This window comes from Vigna unguiculata, chromosome 10 (assembly GCF_037176805.1).
Source record: "Vigna unguiculata cultivar grain cowpea cultivar isolate G323 ecotype 2 chromosome 10, ASM3717680v1, whole genome shotgun sequence".
Taxonomy (NCBI): Eukaryota; Viridiplantae; Streptophyta; class Magnoliopsida; order Fabales; family Fabaceae; genus Vigna; species Vigna unguiculata.
The window spans coordinates 38,962,894-38,977,052 of NC_140801.1; the positions used below are offsets into that span (position 1 = coordinate 38,962,894).

General features: G+C 32.3%; 2 protein-coding genes across 5 annotated transcripts; both read left to right on the forward strand.

Annotated features, from left to right (window-relative positions):
• Positions 1–6,525: 6,525 nt before the first annotated feature.
• On the forward strand, positions 6,526–7,135 carry LOC114165752 (peamaclein-like). The gene is made up of 3 exons (XM_028050322.2): positions 6,526–6,591; positions 6,749–6,779; positions 6,954–7,135. The coding sequence occupies exons 1-3, from the start codon at positions 6,526–6,528 to the stop codon at positions 7,133–7,135; spliced, it is 279 nt and encodes a 92-aa protein (XP_027906123.2).
• A 1,348-nt stretch (positions 7,136–8,483) lies between these two features.
• Positions 8,484–10,624, forward strand: LOC114166488 (membrane magnesium transporter-like). 4 transcript variants are annotated; one of them, XM_085667936.1, is made up of 6 exons: positions 8,484–8,885; positions 8,986–9,038; positions 9,102–9,217; positions 9,717–9,764; positions 9,797–9,873; positions 10,249–10,624. In XM_085667936.1, the coding sequence occupies exons 1-6, from the start codon at positions 8,822–8,824 to the stop codon at positions 10,254–10,256; spliced, it is 366 nt and encodes a 121-aa protein (XP_085524062.1). In that variant the 5' UTR covers positions 8,484–8,821; the 3' UTR covers positions 10,257–10,624. The 4 variants fall into 4 exon arrangements, 3 of the variants coding, with proteins under 3 accessions (XP_085524062.1, XP_085524060.1, XP_085524061.1); XM_085667934.1 differs by having other exon boundaries at positions 9,717–9,873; XM_085667935.1 differs by having other exon boundaries at positions 9,117–9,217; positions 9,717–9,873.
• The last annotated feature ends 3,535 nt before the right edge of the window (positions 10,625–14,159 follow it).

Sequence of the window (14,159 nt, forward strand, 5' to 3'; positions counted from 1 at the left end):
ATATGTTCATTGACATGCTTATTGTTGGGAAAGATATTTCCAGAATTGATAGGTTAAAGAAGACACTTGGCGAGTCTTTTGCCATGAAAAACTTTGGAGCTGCTAAAAGGATTCTTGGCATACATATCTCACGTGATAGGAGAGAAAAGAAGATTTATCTATCACAAGAGCAATACATTAGGAAGGTGTTATAGAGATTCCAGATGGAAAATGCTAAACCTGTGAGTACTCCTCATGCTACTCATTTTAAACTAAGTGTTAAAGAGAGTCCTTCAAATGAAGTTGAGAATACCAATATGAGTAGAGTTCCTTATGCATCTGCGGTGGGCAGTTTGATGTATGCAATGGTGTGTACAAGACCAGATATTACACATGTTGTTGGTATAGTTAGTCGATTTTTGTCAAACCCAGGTAGAGAGCATTGGAATGCTGTGAAATGGATTTTGAGGTATTTTCATGGTACAGTTGATATGAAGCTTTGTTTTGGAGGTGATAAACCCACTTTGATGGGTTACACAGACTCAAATATGGCTGGGGACATTAATTCCAGAAAGTCCACTTCGGGCTATTTGATAAAGTTTGCAGGGGAAGCTGTGGCTTGGCAATCAAGACTACAGAGGTGTGTAGCGTTGTCTACTACAGAGGCAAAGTTCATTGTTATTACTGAAGCATGCAAAGATTTGCTATGGTTGAAGAAATTCTTGTAGGAGCTTGGTTTTAGGCAAGATAACTATTCATTGTTCGTTGATAGCCAAAGTGTTATCCATCTTGGTAAGAATCCAACTTTTTCATTCTAGATCCAAACATATTGATATGAGGTATCATTGGATACGTGATGCTTTGGATGCTAAGTTGTTGGAGTTGGAAAAGGTTCATACAGATGATAATGGTGCTGATATGATGACTAAAGCATTGCCAAGAGGGAAGTTTGAAGTTTGTTGTGAGATCACCGGTTTGGCGGTTATCTCCACATAGTTGTGAGGGGGAGATTTGTTGGGTAGCCTTCAAATTTCCTGCAACGCCACTCCTCCGTTACAACCTGCGAGTAAAACCTCGCCAAATACTCAAATCACTCCACATATGCCTGCATTGACATAGTCCCCTACTGCAGGGTAAGGAACTTAGCTTCGCGCTCATGTTTAGCGCTGTCGGGGAAATACTTTTCCAGAAACCTTTTCTTGAAGTTTTCCCAATTCTTCTCCTCCCTACGGGTCTGTATTTGTTGCTGCATTCCCATCCACCAATACTTTGCATCTGTCACCAGCAAAAAGGTGGCAAAGGTAAGCTTTTGGGCCTTAGTGCACTCGATCACCCGGAAGATCCTCCATTGTCACTGGTCTGACTGGTGGAATCATCACCCTCGACTGTGCTGCAACAGGCTGCATCGCGTCCACCATCCTATGGATTGCGTTCGCCATTGCCAGTGCACGCCACATAATTTAGTTGTTCACATTAACCAGCTCAGATTATAACCAAAATAGACAATCATTATCACTCAATATCATAACATAGATTCACACACAAACGCATTAAGCTCACTCCCCAAGTTCCCCAAAATCTTAAAACATTTGCTGTGATACCAAATGTAACATCCTTACTGGAAATTACTTGATTAAAATGAATCAATAAAATAAATAAGAATAGATAAATTCAAATATTGTACTTTATTATTCCTAAAATGCGGGAAACTTTAAAACATTATTAATCGTGCCATAATTTAAATAACGATAAATAGTAACTTTATTACAAGTTCCAAAATCCGACAAGACAATGAAAATCATAAGAAAATCCCTAGCTCAAAATCCCTAAGCTAGCCCTCTCTTCGCCTCAGGTGTTAGCAGCATCACCTATATCATCAACTGCTCCCGTGTAAAGAATTACACGATCATCGTCAAGCACAAACAGAAAGAGTGAGCTCAAAAGAATATAAGAAACATATCAATTAAATAATATAAATACACCCAATTATATTCTCATAGTTAAACCATGGTCACATCCTTAATACCCCCAAGGCTTTTAAACCTCCAATTTAACAACAAAGTTATCCATGGACTTAGAATTCATGATGCTCCCACGAACCTGCCCGCTCGTGGACCTGCCTCTACGAACCTCCCCGCTCGTAGTCCTACTCTACGGACCTACCCGTTCGTAGTCCAACACATGTGATCCACTAGCAACGTACCTCCCCACACGCACCATCTCTCAACTGTGAGCACGGAACATACGAACCTACCTCGCTCGTATCCCCTCAAGAGAGTAATTGAGTATGAACCTCCCCGCTCATACCATCACATGTCAACCACCATCCATGAACCTACTCGCTCATGGCACAACATCTCTTGATCCACGTTCTCATCAATGCGTACAAACAATACATACCAACTGCACTAAACTCGCTTGGGCTAGAAGCTTTAGCTTAAGCGACCAGGCCTGTCTCGCTTAGGCTAAGCTTTCTCGCCTGAGCGAGCGTGCTACCATGGCTTACTTGCGAAGTCTCACTTAGGCGAGCTCATCTCGCTTGGGCGAGATCTCCTTTCGCTTAACACCAACACTTCTCACCTAGGCGGCGAGACAACAGAACACACACTCATCAATTGTGATTTCTCGCTTAGACGAGTACTTCTCGCTTGAGCAAGGTACTCTATCGCTCAAACCATGGGCTACTCGCCTGAGCGAGACCCTCGAGCCCAACCTCCAAGCCTCTCGATTTCTCGCTTAGGCGAGATACTCTCGCCTCGCCTGAGCGAGATGCTCGAACAAAACCAGAATTTTAGTCTCTGCTATTTTTGCCTAGGTGAGCCTCACTCGCCTGAGCGAAAATATCAGACGTCTCCTCTGTTTACACACCAAAACACTAGAAAACCATACCCAAACCACAATTAATCATTCTAAAAAACCTAAAAACCATGCACAATTCGTATGGACCTTATTTAGACCCAATTTAACCACAATTTTGAGATTGGACATAACATAATCATAAACCCAAATAATACCTCTATTATACTCATCCAGGGTATAAAGTATTGTTTAATAACATCAAATTAATAATCTTTCCCATTCATAACACATAGGCACTGGAATTCATGGCAAGCAAGCATAAAATTTTGAGAATAGAACTTTAATCATGCACATAACCTAATACACGAAAATAGCTCCCATTACCTGGAAATCTTTGCTTCAAATGGTTGCCTAACCTTGGCTTTGTGATATCTAAGAACCCTCCTTTGCTTTCCCAATCAAAATATAGCTTTGCTCTCAAATCCTAAATTCACCTTTCCACTCACAATTCGTGCTCCCTTCCCACTCTAGGTTTCAGAAATAAAACGAAAAATGGCCTTTTTAATGTATATTATTACCTTTCATAAACCATTATGGTTGTTTTTCCCAACTCCCTTGGCTGCCCAATGTCTCTAAGGTTTCTCCACCCTTTCACATTCAACTCACAATTACATTAGCAAAAATAAAGAAAACAATTTCGTTCTCAGCAAGGTTTGATAACACAACCATGGTATCACAAGACAAGTGCACAACCAATTCAACCAAATCATGTTTATGACAATTTCTATAATTCTATAATTATGTTATCACTCAACATAATCATGCAAATCATTAAAATTAAAATAATTCAAACAACACACAAATAGCATACATAGGACTTGAACCCAAGTCCTCTCACACATTTAAATACTCTCAACCATTTGAGCTAGTACTTTTTCACATCACAACAATTAACATTAAATTCCATAAAGGCTTCTACTACCCGCATTTATTAAATAATTATTTATTTAATTATTTAAATTTCTCCGATCTTACATTCCCCCCACCTCAAAAGATTTTCATCCTTTAAATTGTAAAGGTTCATCTTCAAGTTCTTCTTCTATGGAACCTTGGGATAGTCCTCTACCACATTGACTTGGCATCGCCGAACATCACTTTTGGACAGCTAGGCGCTAGAAGTAAGTGGGTTCTAGGGGCTGAGCGTTGGGTGCCACTTTTCCAACGTCGGACGCCACCTTGTTTTTTTGGTATGCGTCCTCTTGATAAAATTAACATTCCCGCTTTGTTAATCGTCGGATCGAGCTGAAATTTTGACAATTGATCCTAGACACATGATTCTTCAGTTTAACTAGTGGGATCATTTTTTTGAAGTCTATGGTTAGATAAATGATTTTCACCATTTTGATATACTTTGTGTTTGTATATGTTTGAGATTGTAATTGAATGTAATGAATGAAGATTATGCAAGAATATGATGAAAGAGCTATGTATGATTATTTGGTATGAGGAACTTGGTGTGGAATCATGTTTTATGGAGAAGTGACGAGGTTATAGGTATAAAAGTGAATCAGTGGAATGAAATGGTTAAGGTTGAATTACATGCTTCTTTTCAGTCTTGACTTATAAGGAAGAAGTGCAGTCCTCACTAGTAGATTGTTATGCATTGGCTAGGGATATCTACTGGTCAGAATCTATCATATACTCCACTAGGTTTACAAACTCATATAGAGTGTCAAATCCCTAATCTGACGATGTCATAAGAACTTACCCTGTCCATAAGAAATTGATTCATATTAGTATAACCAAGTGTAGCAAGGGCCTTTACCGTAATCCACTTTTTATACAAGTGCACAACTTCTTATATCTGAGTCAATGCATAGATATGGATAATTGAGTCTAAAGAGGCTATAATTATACGTTTAATATTTTTATGAATGTTTGAAATATGTTATTTTATGAACTAAAATTTTCAGTTATTTATTTTTCAATAACACTAACCATATTGTCGTAAAAAAAGTTCATTTTACATTTAATTTCACATTATACCTTTGGTTTTAAAAATACTATTTAAGACTAAAAAAATATTTTATCCTAATCGGTCACAATTAAAACTTGGTTTTGAAAAAGCACATAATACATTACTTTTTCTTTTATATTCATAAAAGATAATATGCAAAAGACTTATGAGATAAAAAATAATGTTATTTATTAAACTAATATTTCACTATCAAGTCAGAAAAAAAAGTTATCTTTTTTCTTCAAGAATAAAAGAAAATAAATGAAAAATTAAAGCAAGATAATGGGAGAGAAAATAAAAATGTTTTAATAATTATTTTATTTTTATTATACTTGATTTAATATTTTATTATTTATTAATATTAAAGGTTATATTTCATAAAAAAAGTAAAAATTCTGAATTAAATTTTCATTAATTTTAACATTTTTTATATATGTTCCATTTAATTTAAAAAATTCCAGGAACCATTTATAATTTTGCCCTCGATATATCTTTTTAATATTGACGTGTTTCTTTGTAATTATTTTTTATTATTATTTTATAATTTAATACACGAATATTTATTACCCATTCTAAGTACAAATATATTAGACCATCAAAATCCCACTAAATAAGGGCATGTTTAGCCTAAAAAACGTTTTAAGGACGAGCAACTTATTTGAATATATTACTTTTTAAACATCGATAAATTATATAATTAAAAATCGACCTATTTAAATCTATTATTAAATTTTTTATTTATAAATCTTAGAATTAAAAGTGAAAATACACTTAAATAATGAAAACATGTAATTGAGTCTTAATAATGTATAGATCTACATAATTGAGTCTAAAGAGTCTGTAATTGTACGTTTGGTATATTTTTGAATGTTTGAAATATGCTATGTTATGATGTTATAAGTTTAACTATTATATGATTATTTAATTTATAAACTAGTTTACCCTCTTTTGTTTCTTGTTTGTATGTGTTGTATTTTTCTTTTGCAATGATCACCTTATTGGTGTGAGAAGATGGAGATACAGGTGTAGAGGCACCTCTTGATGTTAAAGACTTAGTTTTCTGGACGATGAATGACTTTAGATCATGTTATGTATAGTGTTGTGATAGGATACTAGTATAGTAGCTTGAGAATGTATATAAGTAATATTACTATAGTCTTATCTTGTAAGATTGTACTAATTTATGATATACATTGGTTTATCTATCTTCTTAATATACTTAATCAAATGTTTTATTTAGTAGTATTAAACTATTAAAATGGGATGTTACATAAATGGAAAATTATATGTAATTGTTTCTAAATTAAAAAAAAATACTTAGTTTTACATAAAGGTTTTTTTTTTATTCAGGTGCCAATCCAAATTATTTTATTAGTCTTTCAAAGTTTGATCAAAATATTTAGTTGAATTTGTTTTAAGTGGAGTTGGGGTTGATGTAGTAAAATTAAACTCATCCTTAAATGAGATGATTCTAAACTATAAATGACAAGAATAAATTATGATTCTTTATTAATATATCAAAGATACAAATTATTGCAAATAACAATCATAAACACTTACTTACATATACCGATAACTCTCAAATGGAAAGAAATCATAACTCTTAAATCAAATTGAATTACTCAGCGATTTTTTTTATCTATATATAAATCCTTCACTTCCAGAGCTTTTACACATTCAATCTTTGTTGCATTCCAAAAACAAGAAACATTATAGAGAAAGTAATAGTCATGACTAAGTTTGTGTGTGCATTTCTTCTCATCTTTGTCATGGCTTTTGTAACTCAACTTGTTTATGTGAGTCTCTTCTCTCCTACACATTTTCCTTACATCTTTACTATTTACATTTCTTCTTATTTATTTAGATTCATTTGAAAAAGCTTAAGACGCTAAGTATATCGTAGTTTCAATTGCATTCTTCAATTCTAATTCTTTTTTTCTTTTGCATGTTTAGGGTGGTGGTGAAGGATCTCTTACAGTTCAAGGTATTAATTTTAGTTCAATCTTTGAAAAATATCTGGCTAAATTAAATTTTAAGTTTTTCTATAAAATTTGAATAATTTTAATGGTGTTTGTTAAACATTTGTATTCTGTATTGTTTTTTTTTTTTAATTTAAATTCATGTATACTATCGTAATTGGTTACATGTTTTATTTCAGAGTGTCCTAGAGCATGTGACTATCGTTGTTCAAAGGCTAATGCTAGGCAAGCATGTTTGTTCTACTGTAACTTGTGTTGTGACAAGTGTTTGTGTGTTCCATCAGGAACATTTGGTAATAAGGAAGAATGTCCATGTTATAACAACTGGAAAAATAAGGAAGGAAAACCTAAGTGTCCTTGATTTATCTTCAATTTTTTTTCTTATCAACTTTAATTCTATACTTTAATTTTCTTGATATATATGGTATTGTACCTCAATAATTAAATAAATGTTTGTGCTTCTTTTACTTTTCATACATCTTTTCTTCATAATGTTCTAATGTTCTATAATCTTTTGTATTTATATTAGTTTATACATGTCAATATTACTTTACATAAATTATGTAAATGGTGCTAAATATAATTATGTATTTTAAATTATTTTTAAAATGTATTTTCATATGACATATTTTCAATGAAACTAAAATTAATTAATTAATATGTTATGTAATTCTTGTATAATTTAAACGCCAATGTTAAGATAATAATTGATTGATAATGTAAAGCACTAAATGATTATTAATGGAAAATTATTTAATACTTTCTTCCCTTTTTAATAGTCCGATTTTCAAGTTCAATAAAATATCGATTTTTTTTCAATTATAGTTACTCTTCATTTCATTTTTAATTATATTTCATATTATACTTACTATTATATGAAAATAAAAAAGAGTGAAAGTAAAGAATTATAGGTATTTTCATAAAATGAAGCAACTTCTTAGATTTCATAAAATATTTTAATAGCTATTAGGGTTTCAATATGGTGATGGTAAATAAATTTGTTCATGCTGTTCAAATTTATTATGATTTTGACGGAAAGTTCGTTAACTAGGTGAGAATAAGAGCAAATGATATTTGCTAATATATATATATATATATATATATATATATATATATATATATATATATATATATATATATATATATATATATATATATATATATCACTGCATTTAGTAGTAAATAACATTTAACTAATTACATTTATTAAAAATGTTACTATTACTGTAATATAGTTACATTTTCTTAAAATTGTTACTCTAAAGAATATTAATATTAATATTGTAACACTTTATAAAAATGTCATTATTACGTTTTTTTCTGTTTTTACTAACATTTGCGTAATCACATTTACTAAAAATGTTAAAAATGTTATTATATATGTCTTAATATTGCAACATATTTTAAAAATGTTACTGTAAATAAATAAATATACGGTATAATATTAATATTATCAGAAATTAATTAAATATAAAATAATAATAATGCATGCATTGTTAAGAAGTAAATTAAAAATTATTTTTTAGTCATTTTTATTTATTTTATAAACTAAATTTTAATCGATAAAAATAATTAAAATAGAAACTAACTTTTAATTTTTATTATTGTAATATAAAAAAATTGATTTTTTTTTTTATCTTTATTCTCAAAATTTAAATGTTGATTTTCTAGTAACTAAAATTCGTAAAACCATTTTTTTTTCCTTGCTGATTCACCATCTTCGGAACACTTTTCCGTCCTCTCCGCCACTTTGGAATCTTTAGAACACCCTCTCTGCACGTCTCGTTTGTGGCTGTCGCAACGCATCACCAAAACCGACGTTAGCGTCGATAGTCGCTAACACCTCCAGTCATCACCGTTAGTGTCGCTGTTAGAGATCGTGTGTGAGGCTTCTCTTCTTCTCAATTTCAAACTTGCATTTCAAGGGACTTTCTTGTTGTTTAAGTTTGTTTGTATAAATTGATTTTATTGCTTTTTGTTTTGTGTCCAATATTTTGGAGTTTAGTCAATAGGTGTTGATTAAGTATAAAATTAGCGTTTGTGGCCGATGATAGAAAATCCTGTGAAGGTGTTCTGTGTTCTGGTTTACGCCGCTTATTCAACTATCCACTACTGTATTCTACGACCGATTCTTACGATTGTTTTACTTTTTATTATGTGTTTGAGCGTTAGGGCTCGTGGATCTGAAATTGGATCTGATTTTTATTCCAGACAGGGGTCTGTTGAAGATTACAGAGGAGGAGTTTTCAGGGCCTCCATATAATGTAATTTGATTAACGCTACAGCTAGGGTTTAATTTCATGTAATGTATCTAATTTTTATTTTAGTTTGGAATAATGCAGGTGGTGATTGAGCTGTTTGTTGGACTGCTGCTTTGTTTCTGGGCTGCACTCACTGTGCCCGGGAAGTTTAAATCCATTCACCCTCACTCCGAGGAGAACAGGTAACTAAAATTAATGCTAGGATGGATGTAGCTGGAACCAGATGAATGTGAATTGATGAAACTGATTGTGAAATAACATCTCTTATTTCTATGTTTTTGTTTGGATTAGATGTAGTGAATGGTCTTCTAGGAGAATTAAATTTTTAATTATTAGTTTTGGAAGATTGAACTTTATGTTAGGCACTATCGTTGTATCTTCAATTTTGCCTCAGAACTTGTATTTCATTGATACAGATCAAGAAATAGAGATTTTTGTGTCAATGTACACTGTTTTATTTCCATACTCTAATCCAGTTCTATTACCGGAGTCCATTATTAGGGGTCACTTAAGTTACTCTTGTCAAGTTCTGAATTCATACTCTGTTGGTAGATTATGGGTGGCTGGGTTTGATTTGACTAATATACTCACTATCCACATCATTAATAAAAAATGAGAAAGAAAAAGGGATCTGCCTGTATTGGATCTGTTTTTAAATAATATACTGGTATGTTGATGCAGATTTGTTGCTTATTCCATAGGTGTTGATTTTGGTACCATTGGATCTGCCTATATTGCTTTCTTTGTCAACATATACGCTTCTATATTGCTTTCTTTGTCAACATATACGCTTCTAGTCCTTTTCTGGGTAGAAATTTATCACCAGGCAAGCCAAATGGTTTGTATGGGGTTACTGGTCCTCACCTTTGATGTATGGACATAGTAGACATAATAGAAAATATATGTTTGGTGTTTCTTTCTTGTACTTTTGACTTATTTAAGCATGAATATTCGAGAACATAATAGACAAAACTAGAGCATTTCCTTTAACAAAAGATGAATTCCCACTTCAAGATCTGAATTTAATGTAGAATATGTTATATACCCTCAAATCAAATGCATGGATAAATGGGATGCAGACTTCAATTTTCTCTGGTTGATTATAACAATACAATTTCAATAATAGAGTGACAATTTTCCAATCAACATGTGAAACATTAAACTATTGGATAAATACACACATCAACATGAGCTGAATTCTCAAACTTTTTAGGTGGATAGGTTGAAGATGAAAGTTTAGGCATGCAGAGAATATTTATAAAGCATTGGAGAGGGCTTTCAACACGCCATTGGGAGCTTTGCCTCGTTTTCCTTCATATCTCCCCTATACAATAGTATATCACTACAAAAAAGGAGACATTTGATGCAAATTGCAAGTGGTTGGTGTCTGAAAAGGTTGGAACAGTGAAAGTAAACAAACTTGAAAGGATAATTTGTTTAGGATTTAAAATGTACCTTAATAAAGTTAGTTGACCATCTGTTTTTCTTAAATTGTTCTGTTTTGGCACTTGTGAACTTGAGGCTCAACTTCACATGGTTTGACATGAGGTTTTAGATTACATGGTTGCTCTTGTTTTGCTTTTGAGAAATACGATACATTACTAGTATTTTTATGTTTTAACATAATTTTATAAAAAATAAATAGCAAAGTAGGTTAGATTGCTGAATTTTCCTTGTGTGTAGCAAGTAGATAAATTAGTAATAATTTTAAAATGTTACAAAAAGACAATTTGTAACATTTTTTAATTGTTACAAAACAAGATTATTAGTAACATTTATTGAAATGTTAGAAAATATATAGGTAACATTTTTTTAATTGCTAGAAAATGTATTGGTAACATTTTCCAAGTGTTAAAAAAAAACTAAATTTACAACATTTTTCTAATGTTAGTAAAGACACTAATTGGTAACATTTTTAAAATAAGGCTAAATATACATAAAAATGTTGTTAAAGCCTTTTTGTAACATGTAATATACACAACATGTGTATAAATGTTACCTTTGCAAATAGTAACATTTTTTTAGGCTTTAGCAATATTTTTTAAATGTTATTAAAAGTCATATATCTAGTAGTGTATATATCATGTTCTCTATTTTCATTTTTTTCAATGTCTTTGTTCTCATTTTTGTCTTTGTTTTAAATTATTAAAATTCTTATATAATTTATTATATAATTTAACAAACTTATTTTTCTATTTTATCATGTCCTTAGTTTCATTTTATTTGAAAAAATCTCTTTTCTTACTATTGTCACACAAGTTTTTATTATCTTTCTTAACTCATGTTTAACTTGTTTAATGTCCACAAAATACACTCTTTCTTATAACAATCTTAATTATTTGTTTTTTTATTAAGTAATTTTATTTAAATGGTGTATTTCATTTTGAGAAAATTTAACTTTCAAATAGATTTTAAATTTTTTTTTTCTAATTTTTATTATTTTTATATGTACCACACCTAGCCAATTCAGCCAAGTAATAATAATAAACGATCACCATATTTACACGCGAAGTTATTCAGGTAACTGGCCTGGGCTGACCTAAGCCTAACCGGCCTGAACCGGTAACCTAAGACGCTAAAAGAAATAACCAGCTTAGGACAGCATATGAGCAATAGTGGCACAAGTTGCCAAAGGGGGTAATCGGCCTATACCGACCACCCTAAGATACTCAACGAAACCAAAGCACCCCTGAAATCTAGTAAGCCCACAATAGTCGAAACTAAGGGCCTGGGCCAAGGCCTAGGCCCACCTATGGCCCAAACCAGGGCTCAACCCATGGAATGAGCAAACATAATTAATAATCTATAAATATACATGGACCCCAAGAATTAAAGGTACGCATTCATTACTTCATTAATCACCTGATTTGACTTTTTGAGAGCTTTCGCTGACTTAAGCTTCGAAGTCCCTCCTCCAGGTAACCCCTTCCGGGTCCAAGCCGATATATGCCAAATGGGAAGAGGTCAACCGAGGAGATAACAAACTATGTGGTAAGGTGACACTTGTGCCTAATCGATCTTATTTGTTCTTTGCAGGAACATTACCATTTCCCAATTAGTTGTAATCTGAGCACGCACAATGGTTGTCATTCATTGCATTATATAGTAACCACACCCATATGAGTTGATTTGTCTATTACACTACATTATATCAACAACATTGCATTTAATTAAGGAAGATTATCAAATCAAACAATTATAAATATATGGATAGAAATATCAAACCTGGAGGGAACACCATTCAAGACATTTTGCCTTAGTCGTTGATCTCCGTAACAACATGTTATGTCCAACAAATGAACTATGATAAAGGGAAAAAGTTAGGATACTTTTATATAACATGTCATATTCATAAGATTAACATTGAGGTTCTTACCAATGTATCACTTGTCTAAGATGGTTGGGGGGAGAGCAGTGCAAAGAGCAAAACCACACTGCAAGGTTCTCCCTTAGGGAAACCACAAGCCAATGACGCCTGAGAAGAAAATAAATTCGTTGTTATGCATTAAAATGACAGATTATATTCAGAAGTTAACAAAAATGACTTACCCAGCAGCATACGGGACAAAATAAATTTATTTTTTGCGTTGAAAGCATTTTGGTCACATATGCTTGGGTTTCATCAAACTTGTTACCTTCATGAGTGAGTTGGGGGTCTACAAACCCATATAAATCATTCAGCCCCATAGTTTCAGTGACACCAGACAGATACCTAAACATAAAATTGATTTGATATAAGTAAATAGATAAATATATGAAATAATTATATATAATGACTAAAAGACATTACCTCATCTGTGTTGTTCAATATGTATCGGTGTGCTTGCAACAACTCTTCGCGATCTTTACTAACCACACTCATAGCTCAGATGTTGTTACTTATAGAACACCTGTTCAACCATGATCTTTGGGGAAATCCTATCGAATTTGCTTTTGCCATGTAATCTAAACAAAACTCGACACTTTCTTCAGCGTTATACCTTTCGATCATTGAAGCTTCTGGACGATATTGATTTTTCACATACCCTTTCAAAATCTTCATGTAACGTTCAATGGGATACATACATCTTAAGTATACTGGTCCACAAAACTTGATTTCTCTCACCAAATGAGCAAGTAAATGTACTATGATGTCAAAAAATGATGGAGGGAAAACATCTCTAGCTGACATAAGATAATAACAACTTCCGCTTGAAGTTCATCTAACCTTAAAGGATCAATGGCTTTGCTACAAATTGAAGAGAAGAACGCACACAAATGCGTTATGGTTTCTTTAACATTTTTGGGTAAAATTCCACGAATAGCTACAAGTAACAATTGTTGCATTAAGATGTGGCAATCGTGAGACTTTAGGCCAACAAGCTTCAAGTCTTGCATGGACACTAAATTATGAATATTTGACAAGTCTCCTTGAGGTACCTTGACACTTCTTGGATGTTTTCCCAAACACATGATGTAATTTATTAACTTTTTCATGAATTTGAAGGTCAGTTAATAGAATTGGTGCTTCATCATTCTCTTGATGTCCATTGAATGCTTTCTTTAACCTTCGATAAGGGTGATCAGCTTGTAAAAACCTTCGATGGCGCAGATACACAATCTTCCTTCCATTTTTCAACTGATGAGATGTAGTCTTTTCTTCCCATATAAGACATGCTTTATGACCCTTGACACTGTATCCCGACAAATTAGTGTAAGCTGGAAAGTCATTAATGGTGAAAAATAACATTGCATGCATCATGAAAGTTTCAGAAGCAACAACATCAAATACTTCAACCCCATCAACCCACAACAACTTCAAGTCTTCAATTAGTGGATTGAGATATACATTTATGTTATTTCCAGGTTGCTTTGGACCAAATATTGTAACGTCCATACTAGAAATTACTTAACTAAAATAAATAAATAAGAAATTGAAAATTTAACGTCATAATTTTATTATTTCCAAATGCGGGAAAATTTAAAATATCTTTCAATGCGCCATAATTTAAACAAAACTAAAGTAATAATTTTATTAAAAGTTCCAAAATCTGACAAAATAGTAGAAAACAAAATAAAATTCCTAACTCAAAGTCCCCCAAGCTAGCCCTCTCTCGTCGCTATGCATCAACAACATCACCTAGA